The following is a 26,852-nucleotide window of genomic DNA, read 5'->3' as shown; positions in this document are numbered from 1 at the left end:
CATGTACCATCAAAACTACAAAATACAATTACCTCATGATATAAATTTTGCATCAACATCACAAACAGGAAAACAATAATAAGTGATAACAGTTCAAAAGAAATCATTGCACTTAAGACCATTGTTGTTGACATGGTAGATAACTTTTCAATCAGTTTTACTAACTTTTCATTCGTTTTATCAGTTCCTAAAATTAGCTTGCAAAGGGTTTGTCTGACAATACAAACTAAATAACTGTGCATGATTAACGTGGAATAATAATACACACAAATGTATGGTGAAATTATGTTTTATATTCATATATTCATGTACATATATCAGCCACAGCCACATAAAAATGACCATGGCTGTTGACACAGCAGATAACTTTAAATGATCAACCTTTTTGAATAGAGTCAATATAAAGAATAATTCTACATATAAATCTTAATATCAAAACTTGGACGGAAAAAATCTTAAGCACAGCAACTATTCAATACATGACAATATTGCCATTTCTGTTTCAAATAGATATTCTGCAAAAATTTGATCCAGTGATAATCAACGTAACCATCATAAAAAAAATAGCTATCACAATGAGCAGGAGGAAAAAGAAAACATATAGTTGACCTTAATAAATGTATCACTGTTCATGGGTTACATTTCATTAATTACAGAAAAGATACAATCTACAGGTTTACATTATTAACACAAGAGTTTGGGCATGGTTTCAACCCTATGACCCTTGATTATTGAGGTTCATATTCACATAACTTCTATTCTTATCAATTTTACATTTCCGACACCAAGGATATCTAACTGTTATGACCATGGACTTCAGATTCATATACACCTCCTTTTCTCATATCTCCACCAGTACAGCCATTTACATTATCCAGTTTCTCACTCTACAACAAGGTATATACACAGCGAAAAAAATTATAATGAATAAATCAAACACAATGCTAGTAACAAATGTATGAAGCCCATCATGACTTATAGCCTGCATTTTCACATCTAACCTGTTGTTTTTCTTTGAATGTCTGCCCAGTTTATAAACAATAATACCTGTACGCCTTTTTCCCGATGTGATGGACCTTTTTTGCAAAGAAAAGTAAGTAAAAATTTAATAAATAAATCAGTAACAGTACTGTGAACGTCCAAAATCGGCGGCCCAAGACTTTGATTGGCTGAATGCTTATCAACATGCGCTTTTATTACAGGCTGAAAGCACAGCTCTAACAAAAGGGTTGCAGGTTCTTAGGCAAGCCTACTGAACTGCTTGGCAGAGTGTTATCCTTTATTGTTTTGTTCTCACAAAATATTGTCAATTAGAGTTGTTATTATAAGCCATCAAACAGAACAAAATAATTCCCCCAAAGCATATCAAAAACCCTAAGTGCACACAAAATAGCATACTTCTACCTCTCCTAAAATGACACTTTATGTTTTGAAAGCTGGAGTATTCTCTTCAAATAATGTAATAACCATATATATTCATCCTTTTTGCTAGACATAATAATGGTCAAAACATCTGCCAGGAAACTGTACATATTACAGTCACTGGAATTTGGTTGTGACTTCTTTATCTTAAACCTTCAGGGTGTACCTATTACCTCTCACTAATTAACAGCTTTTAAAGGACCACTGCAATACCTGTACTTATTTAGGTTACTGATTAATTCATTTATGTAAATGAGCTCTAAGCAACATTATAATACATCAGATTATGATGATGCAAACAAACCAACTTCAAGGTACTCACACTTTGTTTATTTCTAATTTGTACTTTTTCTTCAAGAATTCAAAAACAATAACAGGAATAACAATGACAATTACATTTAGTGATGAAGATGAACATAATGATGTTTAAGATGACTGTGATGACAACTTCTATAACTAATGGTAGTGATGATGATGTTGCAATTCAAAAACAATAATAATCTAAACAAAACTGCAATGAAACATTTCAACATTTACTACCACAAACAATTTACAATTCAATAAAAAGTAGCAGCACATACTCATCCCAAATGGACTAACGTCAAATCAGTCTGGAGGCTGGAACATCTGAAATGATAAAGGAAAATAAGTAAAATGTAAAAGACCAATGTACAAAACTAAAAGAATACAAAAATCACCCTTTACACTGCAAAAAAATGTAGGGCTGGAAGAATCAAAAACCAATTCCCCAGTCCAGGTACAGCCAACTGAGCATCTAGATGGACACCTGGTCTGCAAGCGAATAGACTGCATCGAATTCCCCGTGATATTGGGGGAATTCATGAGAATCCATCCCCCTAATTAGCACTAACAAAGGAGCTGAAGGATACATCGAATTCCATATGAAATTGGAGGAATTCATGAGAATCCCTCCCCTTAATTAGCACTAACAAAGGAGCTGAAGGATACTTGTCACCTGAAACCTAACCACTCAACAACCATCAAGAACTATTAAGTTACCACCACAGCTGACACAGATTTGCATTTCCTGCATAACTTCAATTTTTGCTGAACTCTGGCATCTGCCTAAAGCAGATCACTACTTGTAATGAGATGTATTTTTTGAAAATGAAAGAATGGAATCTGCTTAAAGCAGATCAATACCTGAATTGAGATGTATTTTTTCTAAAAGGAAAGAAGGGAAGGAATGGAAAGGAAATCCAAAACTGATGGGGCTCATCTCTGGTAGAATAATGGTTTTTCATTTTTCAAAACTTGTCTTTAACATATGGGAGCTCCAGGAGAATCTAATTAGTATACCCACACAAAGGCAGCAAGCTTTAAGAAAAACCTGAAAGTCACAAAAACCAGGTAAAAGCTTGTCATTCTGCTGCTCTGACTAGCAAAAGACTATATAATATTCTGAATGATGCAAAGCTAAATGTGACAATTATTTAGTATTTAATAAAAATAATATATTTTCCACTAGGCTTTATGCATGCTTTACAACAGTCTCAATCCGATTTGTATTTTCCTGAACTAAAGAAACAGGATGAGCAGGAAATTCATTTATATAATTTCTGCTCAAAGTCACACCTGCTGTTCAGCCAATCAACTGAGACTGTGACTGCTGATTTGTTAGTTTCTTTGAACCACCTAAAATAGTAGACTGCAGCTGAACATGACCAGTTATCACACATTTCCTTTTGAATGTAATCCACCTGGACAATTATATGAGGACACACAAAGACTCTAGCCACACCACATATAATTTTTCTTTATACCAACAAAGATCATAGCAATACAACATTCATCTTTGTCAAACTATTTCAGGATCACTCTTAACACTCACCCTGTATGACTTGGAATATGACTTTTCTGTGAATTGCCTGGCAATGATCTCCCCTTTCTCTTTTAGAGGAACTTAAGTTGTAAACCTACAAAATCATAATAGACAGTACTGGGGAATGCTGAAACTTCCTAGTAGTAAATTAACTCTTCATGTTAGTTATGATTCAACTTTTTTGGCTGGATGGGACTACGAAGCAAATGTCTTAGCTGTAATGACCATAAAATACATGTATATCGAGAGATGTACACTGTGAAACATTTCACCTTGATCTAAATCCTGGCTCAGATCAAGATGAAAAGGTGTATTTCCTCTAATTCAAGCACAGCAAGCAACTTTCATATCAACACCTCATGTATGTAAATATCTTTTTTACGAAGGAAGATTCCATTCTAACATTATAAAAGATAACATATAAGGTATCAGCTTTGTTGCTGAACAGGAAAGAAAATAAACTCACGTGCTGCAGCTCGCAAAGTTCCAAATCTTGTGTGTGCAGACGAGCTCTCAGGTAAACAATTTCCTCCTCCTTCTGGGCCAGAAGAGACTTCATCTCTAAATATCTACTTCTAGCACCTCGCTCACTTGATTCCAGTTCATTTAATTCATTTTCATATCTCTCTCTGAGACTCCTGAAAGAGAGAGATGCAATTAGAAAACTGAAAAATATTTTGAGGCAGACATTAGATAAATCACAAATAATCTGCTCACTGTGGATGTTACAGTTCTTTTCTCATAGATGTGGTTAGGGCAAAGAGAAGTGGGTTGGACAGAGGAGGGCAAACTTTTGAAATGGAAGATAGAAATAAAGAGTTCATATCCTTTGAATGGTGTAGGTTTTGTAATGTTTAAAAATGGTCTCTCTCTCTCTCTCTCTCTGAAACTGAGTAAGGAAACCTCTCATTGGGTTTAGCTTAAAAAGTAGATGAATAGGAATGGTGTTTCATTACTGTTTCTACTGAAACTCAGAAAGCCAAGGAATACAAGTACTCTTTTAAATTACTAGCGGGGATATTCTCCGATTCATAACTCTGCCAAGTGTACACAAACTATAGTAGAGTTACTTAAATTTTCAGATGTAACACACTCCCTCTTACTTAATCTTGGCCTCAAAGGACCTGTGCTCCTGCTCTTCATGATTACTTGTCTCTAGCTGGATCTCCTTAATTGCTCGTTCAATCTCTTTGTCCCTTTGTCGTTTCAGTCTCTCCCTCAATTCCTTCTCAGCTTGGATGCGAGCTTCATTGTGCTCCTTCATGAACTGCTCCCGCCATTCAGATCTACTTTTTTCATCTTTATGATGAAGCTCAGCTAAACTATCCTGCACAGAGAGAATTTATTATCCTTTGTCTAATATCTCAGACCAAATACTACTTCTTGAGGTAACTCTGCATTAAAAAAATAAAAAATACACAAAGGCAAACAACCTATGTAACAGTTATACACAGGAGTGCAAAGGTAAAACACTGTAAAAATAAGTACACTGTGATGGATGACCTATGTAATAGAATGAGTGTGAAAGTAAACCTATGTAAAAAGTAAGATCACTAAACAATGGGTAACCTCTGTAACAGCTTGAATTAGGAGTGCAAAAATTAAGAGCACTGTGATAAATAACCTCTGTATCACCATTATGAGTAAGAAACTAGATCTTTGTAAAAAGCAAGAGCACTTAGTGATGGATAACATGACTCAGACATAGGAGTAAGAAAAGTGAACTAAGTATAAAGTAAAAGCACTAATTGATTGATAACCTATGCAACAGTTAGATTTATGAATGTTAAAATATAACCCTTAAAAAAGTTAAAGAACTCAGCAACACATAACATATGAGTTAGAATTATGGTGTGACGGTAAAACTACATAAAAAGTAAGAGCATTCAATAAAGGAAAACCTGAAATACGTAGAATAAAGAAAATGGTCAGAGAAATGAACAATAATCCTTAGAGAAGCATAAGGATGAAAACTACTGACAGTGGTATGGTAATCTAGGACATATGGCAAGCATACAACTAGTAGAGAATGTCCATGGCAATATGGTTGAAAGTATGACAAAATGTAAAACCACATGAAAGATGGATAAATGCAGTAAAAAAAATTGCTGAAAGCCACAAGCATATCATCATACATAATTGATGATATGATTGAGGTTGTGAGCATATAGTCCACTTTATGTCAACAATATTGCAAATGAAAATGGAACAGGACTGAAAAATGTGACAGAACATACTAATCTTCACCATATATGTACAATGTAGCACAACCTGACATGAATAAGCTAATGGAACAGGACATCAACTTGTGAATTATGGGGAAGAACATTTTTGTAATACTAATGCATTTCAGTAGATGGATATGGAAACTACAGCTCATATCAGATCTCAATTAGAATGTGCATTTCAAGTTTGGTATACGTGATCTAGTATATGCACATAAACATGAGGAAAATGAAACATGATAAGTTCCCAAGAGTACTTTTGTGTAATGATCAAATTGTCAGGGGAGGTACAAAAATGAGACAGAAGACATAAAATAGTCAGTTGATATACAAGGAAGAGACATAGCTTAGACGCAAGGCCAAGACAAATGCAAGGTAGATAGTACCTGAAATAGGTGAGCTTTGAGACAAGGAAAAAATTGCAACTATAAATCTGCCCACCAAGGTAGGGAGAAGAAAGAATGGGAGACTTTATTACAACCATCAGGCTTCTCAATCAAACTAACAATTTCTACAGTGAACTCATCTTTGAAAGATGCATAGAAAGAGCAACAAGAGGCTATGGCATCATGACAAAAACAAGCAAGAAACTTGTTGGAAAAGATGAATAATAAAAGCAACAAGAGCTTATGACACCATGACAAATATAAACAAGCAAGAAATTTGTTGGAAAAGATGTAAGAAAATATATTTTGGGTAACACAGTTGTGGATGAATGGAAAAAGCTGTGAAAAAACGAAAATGAAAACTATATACAGAGGTTACGAAAGCTGTATGATAGTGAAAAAAATTAACAGACAGGCTGCTATGAAAGTAAACCTTCTTTCTCAAAAGGCATAAACAGGTAATTACAAAGGGGTAACACATACCATACAAAGACACATACCTCTTCTACATAGCCTGTAAACCATGATATCCAAAAATATCTACATCAAAGAAAAACCAAAATAGAAAGAAACAAACCTCATGACTCCGAATTAGTACCCGTATCTTGCTCTCATACTCATCTCTCTGTCGTTCTCCTTCTTTGACAGCTTCTCTAAGAGCACCTTCATACTCAGAATGTAGCCTTTCCTGAGCATGATGATGCTCCTCTAAAAGTGATTTGAGGTCTCTCTCATGCTGTTTTTGAACCTTTTCCATTCGACTTAGTGCTAACTGCTCACTCTGACGCAACTCCACTTCCAGTCTATGTAACAGAAAATTACAAAATCATATAAAAATTAGCTCCTGATTTTTTTTATCTATAAAAAACTTCCTCACCTTAGGAAGCAAGTGTCAAGAACAGAAGAACACTGGCCTCATCTGAACACACCAATAACACAGGTGTCATGTATCATGCACCAAAATCAGCGCCTACCACCCATAGCCAAACCTCACACGGTATTCCATGATTTACCTTAACTCTTAAAACTACAGTAATAGTACAATGCCCATAGTGAATTAGAGATTATAAGCCACACCACTAGATGCAGATGAAGTGTCAATGTAACCAACAACATTAACCATGAAAATCTAAGTATAACTCGTTGTGTAATGGTAAATCACAGGACACAATGAAAGAAAATTAATCAATCCCCAAACAATGAGTAGCACTGTTACAGCACATCTGGTGGGCTAAGAATACTGAAGGACTATGGAGTACAAAGAAAAGATTTTAATTATGTTGGATAGGTTGTTTGTCTTATATTCAGCTGTCTTCCACTATGTTTATGGAATGTGTGGAGCTGGGTAGAAAGGTATGTTGCTTTTGTAATGTGTCTAGAAGTAAGTTTCAGTTTTCTGATACATATGGGACATCACAGAGATATTTTTTCAATGAAGGATAACTAGCTGTTGTTAAGCTTTGGTTCTTGAGAATCAGAATGGTAAGAGGGAAAGTTAACGTAAAAAGCAGTCATGCAAAGAAGAATTAGAGGAGCACTAACAACTAAAGTGTATGGCATGAATGAGAGTAGAGATAAGGAGAAGGACATGGGAGAAAGAATTCCTGATAAGAATTTCCTGCAAGTCATAAGAGCTAACTTCCCAGAAATCTGGACTTTTTTCTTTTCATACCTACTCATATCCTCTCCTTTTAACCCTGCCCTAGGCATGTACCCTATTCCTTCCTAAATATATGATCTTCTTTAAATACTCTCCTAAGTTCACCCAAAGAAAACTTTCTCTGAATACTCAGAGCTCATTTTCTTTAGCAAGTACACTGTTTCATATGTTCTCTTATGGAAAAGATGGCTCATGCAATTGCAGAACCCTACTGTTCTGTCTTTGTGCATTGTTTCTGAAAACTGGCAATTTACTACAATCTATGCTACACACAAATCAGGATACAAGCATTAAAATACACTTGTCAAAGTATACCTCTGTTGTTCTCGTTCCCTCTCCCTCTTGCATGTCTCTTCTTTCTCTTGCTCAAACTTTTTCCTGATATCATCCTCCTGGCTGCGCAGTTGGCACAAGAACTTTTCTTCAGCCTCCCTTGTGGCTTCCCAGTGCTGAGCTTTAAGTTGGCTTACTTCATCCCGGTGCTTGGCACTCAGATCCTTCATCTTAGTCTCTAGGCCCCGGTATGTACTTTCCTAGGACCAGTTATATTCGAATTATAAAAGTAAGTGACTATCACTCTTAAATTGGAAAGTACAAAAAAAAGAATTTATTAAAAAAATGCTTGAAACAATAACTCTGAATCTTTTGATTCTTTGCGTGATGAAAATTCTTTCACAATTTCCTGTTAGTAAAGTAGCAAGCAAGAGTAATCTCTGCCCAATAACAAAGAGATGCCCCTGATCAATGGTCAATTACAAACCATGTCCCCAACTTATAACTAACCTTGATGATTTTTATCTTCTGGTTAGTCCACTTCTCTCGCTTTTCTTGTTCAGATGCCATGATTCTCTCCTTCATGTTTTTCATTTCTTGAGTGTGTCTCTCCTCGAAAAGTTTAATCTGATATAAAAACAGTATAATCATTATTCTGGTATTTATCTTAAAGTAAGGCATTTGAATAACCTGTTGATAATGCTAAAAAGAAAATGCTTAGAAATTAAAGCAGCTGTTCATCAATTTCTCTTTTTAACATTAGTAAATAACAAGAAAATATCTACTCAACAGATCTGCTACTATGTGATGGGATGAATATACTCTAGCTTCTGTTTTTGTTCCAAATTATTGTGTGATGGGATAAATATACTTTAAACTCATGTTCTTTTATCCAACATCTGCCTCCTGTATCTTGTCTACTTAATATTACAGATTCATGATCACATTAAGACTCTAATCTAAAATATCTCAAAACATTACCATTATTTCCTCACAGTATTCATCAATGGACTTATGATCCCCCTTTGTATGTCTTTAATCCCTTAACTTTGAAGATTTGTTAACGAAAAGCTTATTCAGCAATTCACAGAGTCAATATTAGAATATTCAAGTAAAGATTCTATATGAACCATATCACTGTAAAGAGAGACAGTGTATTAGATATACAATGATTAGTACACTTGAGTATTGCAAAATTGAAAATTTACTTTCCAAAACAATTTGTGCATTCAAAACTCACTCCAAAACTTGTCAGTAGACCAAACTAACTTTCCAGCTACAGAAGATAGCAAACTTGCACTGTTTTGAAGGTTAAGGAAACTTTATGAGCAATATTTGGCAAGGCTTCAAATGGTGGTGTGCATAAAGAGCCTGTCTGTTGCACTTCAACTATTACCAATGTTCATTCTATTATTTTTGACAAATTCCACAAAAGACAAGATGCTTAAATCTATATTTCTCATTTTCATTTACACTCTTGATATTGTATACCAGAAGTAGGTGTCTGTTTGGGCTAGGTTTTGAGGGTGCATGTACTTGCATTCTTCTCCCACCTTGCAGATACAGTATCTGTCATATTCGTATCAAACTTCATAGAACAAATTCACATTCTTCCTTAGCATAATATCCTTGGGCATAAAGAAATCCAAATGTTAGTGCTAACATGCACAGTTTGGAAGAAAAGTAAAAGAAGGAGAGGGAAGTATGAAGTGAAGGGGATTTGGCATATCACGGCCTGCACATTTGGTTGAGCATGTACTGGATAGAATGAATTGGAATGATTTATTATAATGTACAAGGGGCCATGTGCTGTCAATAGACTGAACCTGAGCATATGAAATGATTCATATGAAACCAAACAGTAGCTTGGGGTAAGCTCTTGTTCTTGTACACTTTACAAGACAGCTGGAAATTGGTATGTGCAAATGAGGAAAATTTTGTTTCTGCTTCTGCTGCCTTAGAAGGAAACATAAGCTTCCTACTAAGGCAGGAGAAGCACTTAGGTTTGAAAAATCTAACTGCAGTAACAAGAAATTGTTCTTCCTCATGACTAGGCAGAGAAACCAGATTCTTACCAGTTATTCTATCAACTTACCAGAATTTCAAAAATACAACTTTCAAAACAACAGTGCATATGTAATATGGTAAATCATTGGCAAAATAGAGTACAAAAGATGCAAAACTTTTAATCACTTTCAACTCGGTCTTGTGCATGACATTAAAGTAACAAATACAAAACACAAGCATGGTGCCCAGACAAAATGCTTACAGCTCTTTATATCTTGATCACCAGGTAGAAACTGCTTACTCAGCCTTCAGCTGACTTGGCAGGTTCTAATCCCCTTTCAACCTGCATAAGATGCCAGTCAGATGACTGGCAGAAATTTGTGCATTGAAACTAAAAACATGCAGAGAGCTACCTTCAACAAACAAATTCCATTATCATATCTACAAATGTCATGATTACCTTTTCTGCATTTTTCTTTTCAAACAGCTTCTGGTTGCGATGCATAAGTTCACACTGTTCTGTCAACAGCTTTTTATCATCCATCAGCTGAAATAGTGAATTATATGAAATACATATTCATACATCATGACAATAACCTGCAACCATTATAAAAATCTTTCAACAGCTCCTGAAGAAAAACTATGGAGGAGCTATGGTCTTCATAGTAAAAAGACAATCTCCATTTTACAGTTCATAGATGGTATATAGGCCTATTACATAATACATAGGGAGAAAAGGAACAAAACAATTGACGAAATAGTTCCTGATACTCTGAAAAACTCAGAAAAATAAGATCCAATATTAATGAGTATACTAATAATGAATCTTGGCCCATCCACTCCAAGACCCATTTTTGTCACTCGTTCAATATATTTTCTAAGAGGAAAAACTCACATACATTGTACCTAACTGTACAAACACTGATAAATGTAAAAATGATATACAAGTGAACAATATGAAAAGAACAAAAGCTGTCTGGAGCATTCATCAAGCAGAAGCAGACATGCAGGCACATCTGGACATGGTAGTAAAGGGTAGTAATGAGTTCTAGCTAGAATGTAAAAATATGATATGGTCCCAGAAATCATATGCATTCCTTGATCTTGAGATAAAACCAAAAATTTGCTGAAGGAACCATTACATTCCCATGAAATGATAAATTATCCTCTAATGTGGCAGCAAAATTAAGCATTCGATTTACTCAAGTTTGTGGGGAACAATAATGAAATATGTAATGCACAAATGCTGAATATAGAAGTAAAGAAGAAGAGATTACACAATAAAAACCAATAAAAAAGGCACCAGTAAGGTCCAAGACATGTACAGCAAAAGCAAATCAGGAGGAAGTGAGGAGCTATGGAGCTTCCTCCCTGCCCACCTCATTTCCATATCATCACTAAAGTTAATTTTTTCATTTTTGTGCAATGTTGAAGAGTGAGCTAGGAGGAAAGATGGGTAAATGATTGCCAGCATCTATCTCCCTTGCCACCATCACACAACTTTCCCTTTCAATCTCTGCTGGAATTGGTTGCATACTTTTTTCGAACAGATTATCATTCTTTTTATCATAAAAGTGATGTATTCAATACTGATGAGAGAATGGCATTAGATAAGTTCTTTCGTAATGCAGCAAAGATATTTAATTTTGTTTGCATTTGTATACACTGAAAGAAAGTATCAATTTGTACAATATATTCAAAGGCACAATAGTATAACTAGTTAATTCTGTTTTATCACCACCATAAGCAGGTGGGAGGTAGGGAGGAAGGGAAGGATGAGTTTTGGTGGTTACATCCTCATTGTAGCAACTCTTCACCACAACACCCCTGCCAACTTCACTCACAGGACTAGTTATATTTTGTGCAAAATATTATTATTGTTGTTAATCATAAACTTAGTGAACTCCATATCTGTGAGAATATGATATTACTTTAAATTGCAATGCACCCTGATGGATGCTGCCACTTGCTAGCAAATGATAACACAGACAAGCGATCACTGCTACTGGCAAGAACAGTTTCTAAAACTTTTTCAATATTTGTATCATGGCTTCATTATCTAATTCATTTTTTCATGAAAACCACATAAGTAAATCATCAGAAGTGGGTTCAAGAGACTGCAGATACCAGACGCACTCATACTTCATACATACTCTTATCTTCCTAATAATTTAAGACTGAAGTAAAGGGTCCATATAAGTAAAAAACATCACTGATTTTCAAATTTCAGAATTATAGAAAATTCAGGATTTTTTCACACAAGCACAACATTTACTTCATAAGGTGAAATGTGGTTCTCACCTTACGGATTAATTCAATATTTTTCTGTATCCTAACATCAGAGTCCTCCTGCATTTTGCGTGCCTTTTCCTCACACTTGACATGAAGATCACGAGAATTCCTGGGGTCCTCTTTCTTGCCCTCCTGAATGCAGATTTTTTCTAGGAGTCGTTCAGCCTCCACTAGTTGATACAAGAGATCCTCGTGAGAACCTGGAAAGTGATAACTTAAGGAGATCTTTTCTTTTCTATGACACATGGATATTATCCCTTAAACAGTGGTATCGTCTCCTGGCTCCTGTATTCATCCCAACGTTAAGAAAAAAATCTTCCTGGGAATCACAATCATCATTCAAAAGTGACAGTAAATGCACCTCACACTACAGAAATACATTTGTGTTGGCCTTGTCCACTGCTGAGCACTGGTGGAGGGGGTTGTGGAGGAGAGTATGGATGACAAATCTGATGGCTCCCGGCAAGACAAGGGACAAGGAGATGCAGTTTCTTTGCTTCTCTTAATGCAGTTTCATAATCTACCATCAACACAGCATGCATGGTGAAGACCATAACGGCAGATATTCCACTGAAATCACCAAAAGTTGATGCCAGTTAAAGTGGCTGTCACATGTGGGGAGATATTGAAGGTTGTTATGGAACTTGGTTCACTCCTTATTTCACATGTAGGTACAGCATTAGTCATGAATGATATGAATAGATTTATAAACATTATACTGCTCACTCTAGGGTGGCAAATGTAGGGGGAATACTGAAGGTGTTTTCCTTTAGAAATACTCTAATTCCTTGCATATCATCTTACCAAAGCACTGGAACACCCCATGATTAAAGAAAAAGAATATCTGCCACATTTGTTACAAAAGTTTTTCCATGTTAGGAAAAAGCAAGAAGGAAGTGGCCTCCCTTGCTGGCCTCCTTGCTCCATAAGTAATTTCATCAAAATCACTCTCTAAGTCAATCATATCTTCACATTCCTTACTCTTTTTTTATTCACTTTCCTCATAAATAGATCAAGGCCCAAAAGGAGGATGCAACCAGTGCAAATAACTAGGGCCCATGCCCTAAGGTGGCCCGAGTTCATGCAAAAATTTTCTACTTGCATAGTTCATCAGACAGATTCTCCTTCCAACAAATCTCTCTCTCATTCTCTTTCCCAGTGCTCTTTATAATAATATCAGATATCACAAGCAAGGAAAAGGAAAACAAAGTAAGGAGTTTTACTAAGGTAAACAAAATGACTGGATAAGAAGCTAATCAAAAGGAAACATAACAATACTTAGACACAATCTACAAATGAGCATAAGAGAACCTAACAGAATCTAACATGATAAATTCGAGCAAAAAGGTTATGGAACATATATGAATAAATTAATGACACCCCATACAGAGGCCCAACACAGAAAGTGATAAAAAGTGAAACATATGAAAAAATAGAAAGAGAGAAACTGGAATTCACAGAATGTAAAGAGAAGATATCACTAATGAATCAAGTTTCGAGTGATGTAAGATTTCTTATTACAAGAGAAAGAGAACTAATGATGAAAATGTTTAATGTGCAATTCAAAATAATGTTGTATTATAAGGTCACCAACAAAACAAACATTAACAAGCCTGAAGGAATTCAAAAGCATTTCATTAGGAAATCAGAGATGGAACATGTGAAAAACCAGGAAAAGTGGAAAGAACTGGAACATTATCTAATTTAAAAAGAAATGCAAGATATCAGATACTTTACAGGGAACACTAAATGATCACTAATTCCAGGTAAGACTTCCATTCATACCACTTATTTTTTTGTGTATTTTTGTGAATATGTAAATGATTGTTAATTCTTATTTATCAATATCAATTCTTTCAGGCTTGTGGTAAACAATGATACCCAAGGCCAAAGGAAAGATGACAAAGTAATAAAATGTGACACTGCCATTAAAAATGTATGAGAAAGTGGACAAGGTTTTGTGCAGACACTGAATCTTCAACTGTGTGTTCTCACTCAATTCAGAAGCAAAATAAACAATCATGAATCATTATTTTTCAAAATAAAATAATATCACTGTAAATAATTATCAAAATTAAAAAAATAGAAAAGATTAATTCTATCATATAATAACCAAAACCACATTTATTTAGCATACTGAACACATTCTAACATCCTCAGTACTTACCATCAGAACTTCCCTGCTTCCAGCGCTCGGCCAAGTCCTGTGTGAAGAGAAACACCTTCTCCACCAATACTTGAAGAACAGGCAGCGTTGCCCCACAATCAGCTGACAGTGAGGAGGAGCCAGATTTTTTGAGATCTGATGGTTTGCTGCCATGAAGCCTATGTAAGTCAATGTAAAACACAATTAACCAATATCATACCCAAGTTGTTTACCACTCATTCTTGGTTTGAGAGACATACTGAAAAATGTGGGGAGTCAAACAACCCTAGAGCTCATACTTACAAACCTATGACTCTTGGCTACATTTCAAAAGTGGAAAAAAAATCTAAACTACAACAGCACTCCATAACTCTCAATATGAGCTTCTTTGGTGAGACTGGCTTGAATCATTCTTCCACCCTAGCATAAAATATGGCTCTAGAATCCATCACCAAACATTCCTGTGGTATTTTAATTTAAAAAATGTACAACACTCTACAGCAATTTTCACATTAAATCTATTTGATTTACAGTCCTACCTCTCCCACTTCAACCTTAAACAACATTATCACAAATGCTGATGAGCCTTTCATCTGCTATATGTTTTTTGAGGCAATGCCACCTTAAAACACATTTGTACCCACGCCTTGCCCCTGACTATATCACACATATTTCTAAACTTCACTCTATATGAACACTTAACTCTTTTTATACATAACATGATATCTATCTCCATTTCTCTATTCTTTTATGTATTAGTATCTGGGAAAAAATAAAGATTTACATCTGTACAAAAGCTGAAATGTGTACTACATCATACAGACTTCTAATTTCCTTATCAACTACTTTTCATTCATCAAAGCTCTAAGAATGCCTCCATTTCTTCTTTGCATCATTCAGCTTTCCAACTGTCATCTTTACCATTAATTATTCCAATTACTTTTATTATTTTCAAATTATATCCTTCCCCATTTAAAGTACCAAGCATTTTAAGAGGAGAATGAGAGGGGACAGTTATTGGTAGCCAATAACTGTCCTGAATGCACCATTTTCACTTGGTTTGCAGCTTAGTTACATCTGCTTTTAAGTGGGTGGAAGACCAAGAAAGTGAAGCACAGTTTAGAGTGAAGTATGTACTATTTGTAAAGGATGTTGAGGGATTCTTCTTCTTGTCCAAATCTGGTGCCAATTAGCGATATGATGGTGCTTAGTTTGTGTGTTGCTTTTGTGTCAGAAGTGAATGTCATGTGTGTCTTCTGTGCTGCCTAGAATGGCTGGTGTTTTGCTCAGCGGTGCTACTGGACTCCGCCAGCTCAAAGTTACACCACAACTGAAAAGTTAATTTAGGCAAGACTGTATAATTGAAATTTGTATCTTGTCAAAGACCACCTCACTCCAAAAAAGTCTACGTTGCCCTGCTACTGAAAGTAAAGCAGCTCTGAGCAGCTAGGGCTTTGCATGAGGTCCAGGGTAACACTAGGACTCTTACATAAAAACCAGTCCTGTAGTAACTATAAATAAATATTTACATATGAGCTAATAAATTAATAATCAAATACACGTTTTTTCTAATTAGTGTCCCAGGATCATCCGCTGTAAGGCTCCCTAAGCATTTAGAAACCTGACCACATGATGATGTCATTTCTCTGTGTAAGGTAAGTGACTAGGTCTAAAGCTGTGCCGTGTGGGGCATTTTAACTGATGTGGATCAGTTTTTCAGGGAATTTGGATAATGATGACATAAGCAATATAAGGCAATAAGAAGAAGGGGAACTGGGTGGCTTGTAGGGTTTCAAGTTGGGTACTTGATGGCAAGAGGTTTGGGACAATAATGACAAGATGTTGGAATTTGTTGCACAGCCAAGAGCAGTATGTGAAGTATTTGAACAGCAACTGAGCTTAAGTATTTTATGTGAAAGTCTGGTCCTGTTGCAATTTTTTCTTATACTATTGATAGACTCCCCTCGCTCTTTCCTTTTAACTATATTATGGCCTTCCCTGATGCAAATATTTCACCTCTCTAAAAGTAGTATGACTGATGATATTTACCTATATGATGAGCTGGAAATGGTGTCAGTGCTTTCAGCGCCATACACCATAGAACTGTACAACTGCTTTGTGTCTATGGCAGATTCCTGGTCATATACTATAGATTCATTTCTGGTTTCAATGTCAGCTTTGTTGAATATAACATTCCCTATTTCATGCATTTCTGGGATCTTTTTTTCCTCATCCTCAATCATCTGTAATGCCTCCAGCAAATCTTTTGATGGCTGAGGTTTCAACTGCTTTTCTTTAGGAAATCGACATCGCACAAGATAGGCTGTAGCTGTACCTGAACGATATGTTGGGAGGTCTGTTGTACATGAGAAATCTGTTGAGTTTGAGATATATACAGGAGGAGGATTTTCTTCCTTCTCACTGTCAGTTTTACTCACTGATTCATACTCAACAGATCCAAGTACTTCTTTGTTTGTAGAAACATCTGGAACAGACTGGATTTCCTTTAAACTCAAAGGAATGATACCTTCAGATTTCACATTATTATCTATGTTATCTTGGTTACTTACTACTGTTCTTGGGGTTGATTTTTCACTATGGCTTGATTCTTCAATGATGTCTTCAAGTACACACTCTGGACTTTCAGAACTTGTACATGATTCTCTTCCTTCCTGCTGCTCTCTATGATTACATTCTCTGTGAAACTGTGACTGCTCATTTCCTCCATCAAATTCCGAGTACAACATTATTTCAGGAGATTCTACGGTCCCCATGCACTTAAAATTCTCCTTTTCTTTTACATCTTCTGTTGTAGTCTGGACACCACTATCATGCACAAATACAGTCTTTACATGATCAGATGTGTCCTCAGCTACCTGAAGATCTTCCCTGCTTGATAACTTCAACAGCAACTCATGATTCTGTCTCAGTAACTGCTTCCACTCTGTGTCCCAGTTCTCTTCCTTACTGTGATCTTGTTCCTTTGGCTGAATACTGGCCATTAGTTGTATTCTCTGCCCAAGACTCATGACAGTACATTCTGAGCCATCATTAGAGGTTGTATCTGTGTCCCTTTTCAACAGACTAACCCCATTTTGCTCAATATCATGAGAACTGTCATCATTTATTTTTATACCCCGATATCTGGTATTATGTAACTGTGACCTAATATTGTATGATGAATCCCTTACTAGACCATGCATATCATTCATAACAGCTTTATTTGTTAAAATCGCTTTATGGTCAACATTTCTTTGGCTCAAAATTGTGCTGTTATGTGTGTGATAGACAGAATCTGGTTCATCGATTCTGCCATCAGGTGATCGTCTCTCTGGTCTATCTAGGAGCTCCGAATCTTCAGCATCTATTACACTAGCTTCATTTTTCAAAGTATATGTACTTCCAAGTCTGTTCTCCACATACGATTTATTTTCATCCATCTTTGTATATGTGGCACTAAGCCCAACTGCTTCATTATCACGCGGATGTTCAAATGTTACGTAACTTCCATATATCATGGGCTGATTCACTGCTAAAGGTAGAGTATAAGTCCTTCCAAAACCCATTCCAACTGAACCCTCAGAGTCACTTCCAACTTCATGCTTCTCACAAGATCTTGACTTGTGGCTCAATAAAAACTGAAAATAAAAAAAGTAAGTTTTTCATTAAAAAATACTATAAGCAATCTTTCTATTCAGGCACTGTACAAGTTATCATTAACAAACCACAGTACCTAAATTGAGAAAGGCCATGCTTACACGTACAAGTTATCATTAACAAACCACAGTACCTAAATTAAGAAAGGCCATGCTTACACATACAATGAGTTCCCAAATCCAACTGAGGAAAATCCCAGATACTTCAAAAATTCTCACTTGCCCTTTTTAAAGCATTTCAAGAAAGAGCAATGCTGATCAAGAGGATTTTTCTTTTTTTCAAATGAGTTATACTACTTCAAACAGAGTGAAGCAACATTTTCTTTTCCTAATTCCTAAACAAATATCATTCTACTTTGGGACATGTGAGCAAAGAAATTCATTGCTATGAAATGTGAGTGCAAACATTTTGCTATTGGGATGATCATGTCAAAATTTCTAAATTGGCTGAGCTAGTCAATTCCTAATAGTCATATTCTCAACAGATGAAGTTAGTAATAAGTGCATCTAGCTTTACAGAAATTAAGAACGTGACAAAATTTACTCTTATCTACATTCATGGAACATGACATCTACTCCCTCCCTTCACTGCTGCATAAATGTATTCTATATTCCAATATAATTGAAGTACAATTCACAAACTCAAGAATAATCTGACTTCTGTCAGGCAGTGACCTCAATTTCAAGTGGTAATCTACATGTGGGTCTGGATAAGGCAATGTTCGGTAAAATATTCACAACATATTGTAGACCAAAACTGGAATGTGTTTCACGAGCCAGGTCACCAAACTTAAAGAAGCACAATGATTCAGAGTCCACAGAGAAAGGCAAGTACACTGATAACCAAATTATGAAAACTTTGCTACAATGAGCATCTGAGGGCTTACAAATCCACCTTCAATAGATGAAAGAAGAGTTAGGGGTGACCTGATTGCAATCATCAAGTATCTAAACCAGAGGACCAACTCAACATTGAATACTTCTTCACATGATGCAATGACAAAGTGACCAGAAGGTATGCAACAATGCTTGCCAAGAAGTTTGTTTGTTAGAAAGAACATGAAGTTATACTTTAAGGGTAGTGTATGGTCAAATAATCTAAGTAATGAAGTACTATAAAAATGTTTTAACAACTACTTGGTAAAGAAAATTCAAGAGGGCCCTATTAGTGTAAAAAATTTCTCCCCATACTATGCAGCAAACCAGATCAGTGGCAATCTAAAATAATTCAATCCCTGTTGTCTTAACTACTTAAGACAGAAACTGTATTAAGCAGGATGATGTCTGGTGTGGAGTGCCTACATTTTTATTGTATCACAAACAACAAAAATCTTATTATCATTGCAGACAATATGAAAAAACTATGAAAACAGAGGGAACGCATCACACCACAAGTTTTTCCATCTTTGTATTAACTTGTACTCACTGAATATAAGATCACCAAAATAATACTCACCTGTCTTCTCCTTCCAGTAAATGGATGTCCATGACTGGCAATTACCCGCAATGAACCTCTGCTTACTGGCTGAATGCGACGAGGTGTGTATGCCACAGATCTGATCTATGATTAAGAAATAAACCTATTAAACAAACTGAAAATGATACATATCAAATCTTATTCAAAAGACAAAACATACCATAACTAGTAACAAAATTTATGTATGGCCACAGTACGTAAATTTTCAAGTGAGAATAAAAAGTGGTAGAGTATAAGAAAAATCTGAAGACAGGTAAGGAAAACCATACTGTGATGCAGTAATAAGTTGCCAAACTTCAAGAACTGAGAACTTGTACAAGCAGCAAGTGGGGTGTGTCTAATAAGTATCTTCAATAAAATATGCAAACTGGTAAAATCATACCATCAATGCATGTAAACAAAATTTTCAGGAATAACATTCATGCAACAGTACAAAGCAACGATAAGAAATGAAATTGTTAAATCAAGAGGACTTCCAATAGAGTCAAGGAAAGAAATCAATCAGAAAATCTAAATCCATTGTTTCTATAAAAGCTTTCACATTTGGGGTGGTTCTAGTTCTGCATCCATACTTGACAGAGTCAAGTTGAAAGCAATTCTCCTTCTAAACTGTCCCTGGCTAACTTCCAAACTTGATGCCCTTGCCCTATGCCACAACGCTGGTTCACTTTCCCTCTTTTATAGGTATTACTTTGATTTTTGCTTCCGGTAGCTAGCTGTTTAGGTGTCCACACCACTAGCTAGACTAAGCAATACTCAGCAAACTGCTGCATCACATGATTACTGTGTGGCCATCAGAAACTCATGGGTGGGCCGTTTTGATACCCGCTTCTTTCCCTGCATGTCAAAGCTACGGAACTCTCTACCTTCTCATGTCTTTCCCAATAACTATGACCTGGCACATTTCAAAAGACAAGTTTATCACTTTCTCAAACATTCATAAACTTTTTCTTGTCTTTTCTTATTCTGTTTCAAAATTCTCTATATTTCAATTAAGGCCCAGTCTTCATGTGGACTTATGTCTGCGACTGGTGCCTTCAACATAAAAAAAAAAAAACTGCAGTTCATTTGAAATGATGTTACTGGTGTGAAAAAAAGAAAATATCTGAGTAGGTATATTTATCAATATATGTATCTTACCCATAAGTAAAGAAAATATAAAAAGTACTATACTTTTCTCTATGCTTGTGTGGCAAGGTTTTCAACAAACTGTGCTGATGCTGGCAGTTCACAATAAGTCACTTTCTTCCTACATCTTTTAACAAAAATATTCACCTAAACACATTACTGTACACACTTTATGGTTTCCTTTCGGGGATGATCTTCCATTACATAAACTAAGCATACTACAAATGCCATATATGCAAGCAAAACTTTTTTCTTCATACTATGTTACTATTTTCTGTGTAGCAAGGTAGCACCAAGAACAGAAGAAGTACAGCCTCACATGCTCATATCCATTCTCTAGCTGTCATGTATAATGAACCAAAGAACTTCTCACTCCAAAAAAGTTTACATTTCCCTGCTACTGGAAGTAGTGCAGGCAACAAAACCAATACAGCCTTTCTGAAAATACAAGAAATTACTCTTTTAAAGTGCTTAATTTACTGCTTCTCAAAAACATCAGTTGCATCAATGTTACATCTTCCCCTAGAATATTCTAAAACTTACTGATTTGCCCTCTACTTTCAAGTTGAGATGAGACACATCATGTGATTTGTAAGAGCTAGGGCCAAGAGATGTTCTACTGCTTTGGTAGGATCCAATGCGTCCAGCAGGTGGTGCCGAGGAAGGCCTGCTAGGTACTGGTGCTGATGATGGCCGTCCTGTGTGTAGTTTAGGGCGGTGTGTGTCTGAGGCAGGTCTGGCAGAACTGACTCGACCACTCCCTGGCCTTACTGATCCAACCCTTGTCAACGCTGAGCGTGCTGACCCAGTTCGTCGGCGAACGTTAGGCCTTTCCTCCAACATTGCAAGTGGTTAATCAACTGGAGCATTAACACATCTCACCCTGTAAATGACATATTCTAAGTTAAATACAGAATTATCACAAAATTATGAATGCAAACAATTTTAGATTACAGTCTTTTAAAACAACACTGAGAAGTAAAAGGCTGACCTTCCTCCTCCCTTGTTTTCTCTTACCATCTACTTTTTTGGCCTACAAAATATCTGAATGTCATGAAAAGCAAGACTGGGGTCTGATAAACTATGTGGGTTTATGAAAGACTGAACCTGACAAAATGAGTTTTCACAAATGACAAAAGGACATACAGTTCCAGGTTGATAATCACCAAATTATTTTGAAATTCCCAACGTACAGGGCCATAATGAACTATTCACTGGCCTACAGCACATCTGAGCTTTGACTGAAAGTCAGCTTTTACTCAAAGCATGTTGGATGGAACAAACATCCTCTAATTAAACCTTAAGTAATGATAGTTTCAAGAACTGTTCTGTTCCCCATAGCACAGTCTGTGACCAAGCTCCCTTGTCCTACAAGGAAGTTCTGATGTAGGTCTCTACTCATAAGATATGCAAAACTGAGTAGTCTTGTACACCCCAGAAATCATCTATTTCCTTTAAAAAAAATCTCAAGGGTCTTGCAATAGTGTTCTGAATATTTGCTGACTACTTACAGATATTCCTGCTATTTTCTCCAATATTTCCTCATGCATTTCTGCTCTCTGGTTCATTAAAATGCATAATCTAGCCATTCTCTCGTCCAAGCCATAAATCATCATATAAGGGTTTTAGGTTAATCAAACCCATCAAGAGATTGTAGAGGACAAGATCTAGTGTCTTTAGAGAGCTTGAAATTCACAAGTTCTCTTACCAAAGCCAAAGGTTACAAAGAGTTCATACATGACATGAGAAGCTAAACTGCCAGAAAACTACTGGATTTTTTTTGTTTACATAAAAGATCTAAAACATGAAAATCTATCTCAACTGCACTTACTCTCGGTATTTAATGTGTCATCAATGCAGCAATTTTCAAAATTGTTTTAAAAATTCTATCAGTTGTTTTGCCTTACCATTCAATAGCTTTCTCTGAGAAAATCACATGTATAACAGTAAAGTTATGCATTACATGCCAGGTGAAATAATCAAATTAATAAATGTACATACTGCAACACTGCTGGGCATAAGACGTGTACCCCTTAACTGGGCAACATATACAGATATCACAAAATAATGTTATAATTCCCTATGAGTTCTACTATCAAGATACACCTACATATACACAACTTATGAATATATTCTCTTTGCTGACTGAGCAGTGCAAAAATTATGTACTATCGCTCTCGACATTTTGATTCTAACTGAAACAATATGGGAGAATGATGTGTAAACATTTTTCTGCATAAAGCCACTCAATTTCATTCCTAAAATTGGCATAGGTGAAGGATGACTAACTATGAGGAGAAACTATTATGCACTGCCACCTCAGACACCATCAAGGCTTGGTGTACAGCTTTGAAATTGAGACATGAAACTCAATGCATTAATTTCTACTTAGAGGAATTGTTCAGCCCACTTCAACATCTGTCTTGAGAAATTAGGGGGTTATAAACAGGCAGGAAAATTTAGTACATCAATCGATGTTGGCTGTTGTTTCATTCTAGTAAACCACTTGATGTTGGCTGTTGTTTCATTCTAGTAAACCACTTGATGTTGGCTGTTGTTTCATTCTAGTAAACCACTTGATGTTGGCTGTTGTTTCATTCTAGTAAACCACTTGATGTTGGCTGTTGTTTCATTCTAGTAAACCACTTGATGTTGGCCACTGCTTAGGATTATAATATCAAAATTTTCGTGAAATCTGCTTACTTTATCCTGCTTCCCTTCTGGTTAAGATAATATTCGGTGAAACACTTCTAGAAATCAACATACTCAATGAAAACCTTCTCCATCTTCCACAATAACCAATATTTAGCTTATCTTTGCAGAATTTTATTAAACTGAGATTTTTATGGTTTCATGTTTCATTCTAGTTGCACAGTCACTGTGTGTGTCTGCTTCAAGAAGACTGCTTAAATAAGAGGTACTGGTATGTTTTAGCTAATTTTATGTTCAACCCCAATTTTCCTGAGCTTCATTGCCCTCCCTACTTTCTACATTTATTATCCAACAAAACTATCAAAATTATTCTCCTCCCACAGGTTTCTCTTTGCAAGTATCAACTCAGCTGCTATGTGGAGTTATATATTAAAATAAATAAAATAAATAAAAAAGTTCCACAGACTATATGCAATCACCATGAGCCTAATCAAAACCTATATTTCTTTTTCAAAATTTAGCAACCTGATCTCAACACACTTTCATCTCTATGACGAACTGCAATATGCAAATTACAGCCTAACCTACCTAACGTCATTACAATCTAAGCAATATTCAATAGCATTTCTCTACTGTGGATAAATATTTAAACATCAAAAAATCCTAAATAATTACAAAATTATATTCAGGTGTCAGGTCTTGGTTGTATGTGAATATCATGTCATATCCAACTTTGCTAAAGATAAAACTTTTAATCATCTGTTGGCAAGTCAATCAATTTTCTGCAAGGCAACTTGTCTATTGCACTGATACATCTATGCAAACCTGTACAGCAACCACAAACCTCTGTATAGCAACTACAAACCTCTGTATAGCAACCACAAACCTCTGTATAGCAACCACAAACCTCTGTATAGCAACTACAACCTCTGTAAAGCAACCACAAACCTTTGTAAAGCAACTCCAAACCTCAGTCTGATAACCACAAACGATTGTGCAGCAACCACTTAACAACATAGCAACTATCTGTATAGCAACCACAAACCTCTATATAGCAACCACAAACCTCTGTAGAGCAACTACAAACCTCTGCATAGCAACTACAAACCTTTGTACAGCAACTCTAAACCTGAGTCTGGTAACCACAAACGACTGTGCAGCAATCACAAAACTACATAGCAACTACAAACTTCTGTATTTCAAGTACAAATCTCTCTGTTGCAACCACAAACTTTTGTATGGCAACCATAAACCTTTCAAATAGTGACCAAAACCTCTAAAATCGCAAACCTCTATATAGCAACCACTAACCTCTATACAGCAACATAAACCCTTATATCTATCACCCACTGACCTCTTATGAATAGCCAAACCAAATCTCTGTATAGCAACCACACACCTAACTTCCTTTTAACTGTTTGGCCAGTTACCATAGTTGCTCTCCTAAAACTCTGAGAGGTTACAGACCAAACCAGGAACTAAAACATTTTTAACACAATATAGGAAAGACTATACTTATGTTTATGTTAACTTTAACCATACTAACGCGGCGACTCTAACATGAAATGTAAACCAAAATCGCATTATAACTACACAAACCTACATGCGATCACTTAATAAACGGTCAAAATATGATATTGTATTGAGTTGATGTTGCTATTTTTTGGCAAACAAACATAAAAATATAACATGACAGTGCCAAATCTCACATCCTCCCTCACCACCTAGAAAAAAAAAAAAAAAAAAAAACCTGTCATTAATGTTATTATCCTTACAGTAACTTGAATAATGCCAGTCGATTTTTCTGAAGTGATTTCCTCCACTTTGCTTAAATTAATACATCTAAACTATGATACAAGTGGGGACTGACTTCAGAACCTACCAAACTAATTTGCAGAAAGTGAATTACAGATAGAAAAAAATATAATTCCGATTTGATTACGTTTAAACACAGGGTCGCACTTTAACTACCTCTTACAAAGTCCTGGAATAACTGTACCATTAATCACCCTCCAGGCATTGAGAACAAACATTAATAATCACCTCTACATCACTTCATTCATCGTCACCTTATGTAGACGTCTCACACGACTGAAACACTGTCATAATCCACCCAACAACCACACCTCGCAGCCATGACGACGCCTTCTCCACCTGGATTCCATTAGCAAAAAAAATAAAATTTTAAAACTTTCATCATTTCTTGTAAGCTAGACTATTTTGAGCCATTATAAAATTAGGGTAATTAATCTAGAACCCGTTTTTCACTGGAAATAAAGCTTTATTTCGTAGTAGTTGGCCACAAACGTGGAATAACAGGTAAAGTCATGCACTGGTCAAGCGGGTGATCAATAATGATACATGAGTAATTACAACCCTCATGGCAGACATTCCTCATATCTACCTGATCTAAAAATATGAGCTGGCAGTTGCCTCAATCCTACGTCTCAAATTTGGCCTTGAATTGCTGAAGATTGGGTTAATAAGTACATAAAAACGATAGAAGGGTAAATCATACATGCTTATTATTACACCGTTTGTAATTTCGTTACACGTGCAACAGATTGTCATAAATCGTGTTCTTGAAGATAATAATTGCTCTAAAATTGACAATTCCGCCAGTAAATAGCATATAGACATTATAACATTCCAGCAGCAAGCTGGAAGTATGTCGTATCTGAGGGGAAAGGGGTGAGAATGAACTTAAAAAAGTTAAATATTCTCTCCTTGTAAGGCTACAGAAAAAATGGCATGGGCCATACAGATACTGAAAGCATTTGTCAGAATCATTTCAATACTTTGATACAGCTCTATAGGTTTTTCGGCAATTGTCTATACTTAGACATTTAATGGCCTTTATGATTCGAGCAGTTTATAAATAGAAAAGCCCAGACACCCAAACAACCAGAATTGGCAGTTCCCTATTCACAGCATCAACTTCATGAAGAGCAAAATCCTAACATTCTTGAGTGAAATGGAAAACAATGTAAATGACAATTTTCCCATTGCTTATATTTACAACGATTGCCTTAAAACTCCAATAGTGTCCTGTTGGCTACTTCGCATGACTGTAAGTGTGTCTTTGAAGTGTGTTGGAAATCGATGTGAACAGTCCCAGTTGTATTACCACTTTAAAACCAACAGTCAGCTCTTTTGATTGATTGATTATGTATTATCACGTTGATGGGAATCAGTACTGGCTCCTCTCAACACTACTGTCTGATGATTTACACTAATTGATTGTAAATTTACGCAGACTGGGTAGAGACATATTCAGTGTGTCCAGCTACAGACGTATTCCACTTGAAATAACCATCACAACTGACCCCATGGAACAGCAGTCGTCTTCACAGTGTCCACCTTCCTTTGCGTTAGTGGTTCGGGCTTGAAGCCTATTATCAACTGATATGCAAATGAAGGTCGTCGACATCAAGCTACAGCCACCAAGCGAATAATAGTTACCGTAATCCTCAGGTTTTAAGGATAATTCTATGACTACATATCGCTTTCACCATCCACGTGACTCCTAACTAGAAGCCATCGCAGGACAGAAGCTCGCGATACTGGATGCTCATTCTTCATGTAAACCCCCTCCATCCTTTACCTCTTACCCACGCAAACCACAGAAGATGATGCAGTAATAGAACCTGATTATGTAATGCTATCACAGGTCTAGCCAAAATGG

General features: G+C 36.0%; 1 protein-coding gene across 4 annotated transcripts; it reads right to left on the bottom strand.

Moving 5' to 3' along the window:
• Positions 1 to 273: 273 nt before the first annotated feature.
• Positions 274 to 25,320, bottom strand: LOC139755081 (uncharacterized). Of its 4 annotated transcripts, none has more exons than XM_071673181.1 (13): positions 25,211 to 25,320; positions 21,059 to 21,398; positions 19,367 to 19,471; positions 16,304 to 17,892; positions 14,276 to 14,433; positions 12,118 to 12,308; positions 10,277 to 10,363; positions 8,320 to 8,436; positions 7,852 to 8,069; positions 6,454 to 6,679; positions 4,369 to 4,592; positions 3,732 to 3,903; positions 274 to 2,049 (listed from the first exon to the last, which is right to left on the bottom strand). In XM_071673181.1, the coding sequence occupies exons 2-13, from the start codon at positions 21,356 to 21,358 to the stop codon at positions 2,029 to 2,031; spliced, it is 3,408 nt and encodes a 1,135-aa protein (XP_071529282.1). In that variant the 5' UTR covers positions 21,359 to 21,398; positions 25,211 to 25,320; the 3' UTR covers positions 274 to 2,028. The 4 variants fall into 4 exon arrangements, with proteins under 4 accessions (XP_071529282.1, XP_071529293.1, XP_071529300.1 ...); XM_071673192.1 differs by having other exon boundaries at positions 25,237 to 25,315; XM_071673199.1 differs by lacking the exon at positions 25,211 to 25,320 and adding an exon at positions 25,139 to 25,161.
• Between the last annotated feature and the right edge of the window lie 1,532 nt (positions 25,321 to 26,852).

Source organism: Panulirus ornatus, chromosome 2 (genome assembly GCF_036320965.1).
Source record: "Panulirus ornatus isolate Po-2019 chromosome 2, ASM3632096v1, whole genome shotgun sequence".
In the NCBI taxonomy this organism is placed as follows: domain Eukaryota; kingdom Metazoa; phylum Arthropoda; class Malacostraca; order Decapoda; family Palinuridae; genus Panulirus; species Panulirus ornatus.
The sequence above is the reverse complement of the archived record's forward strand: the minus strand, read 5'-3'. Positions and strand labels throughout refer to the sequence as shown.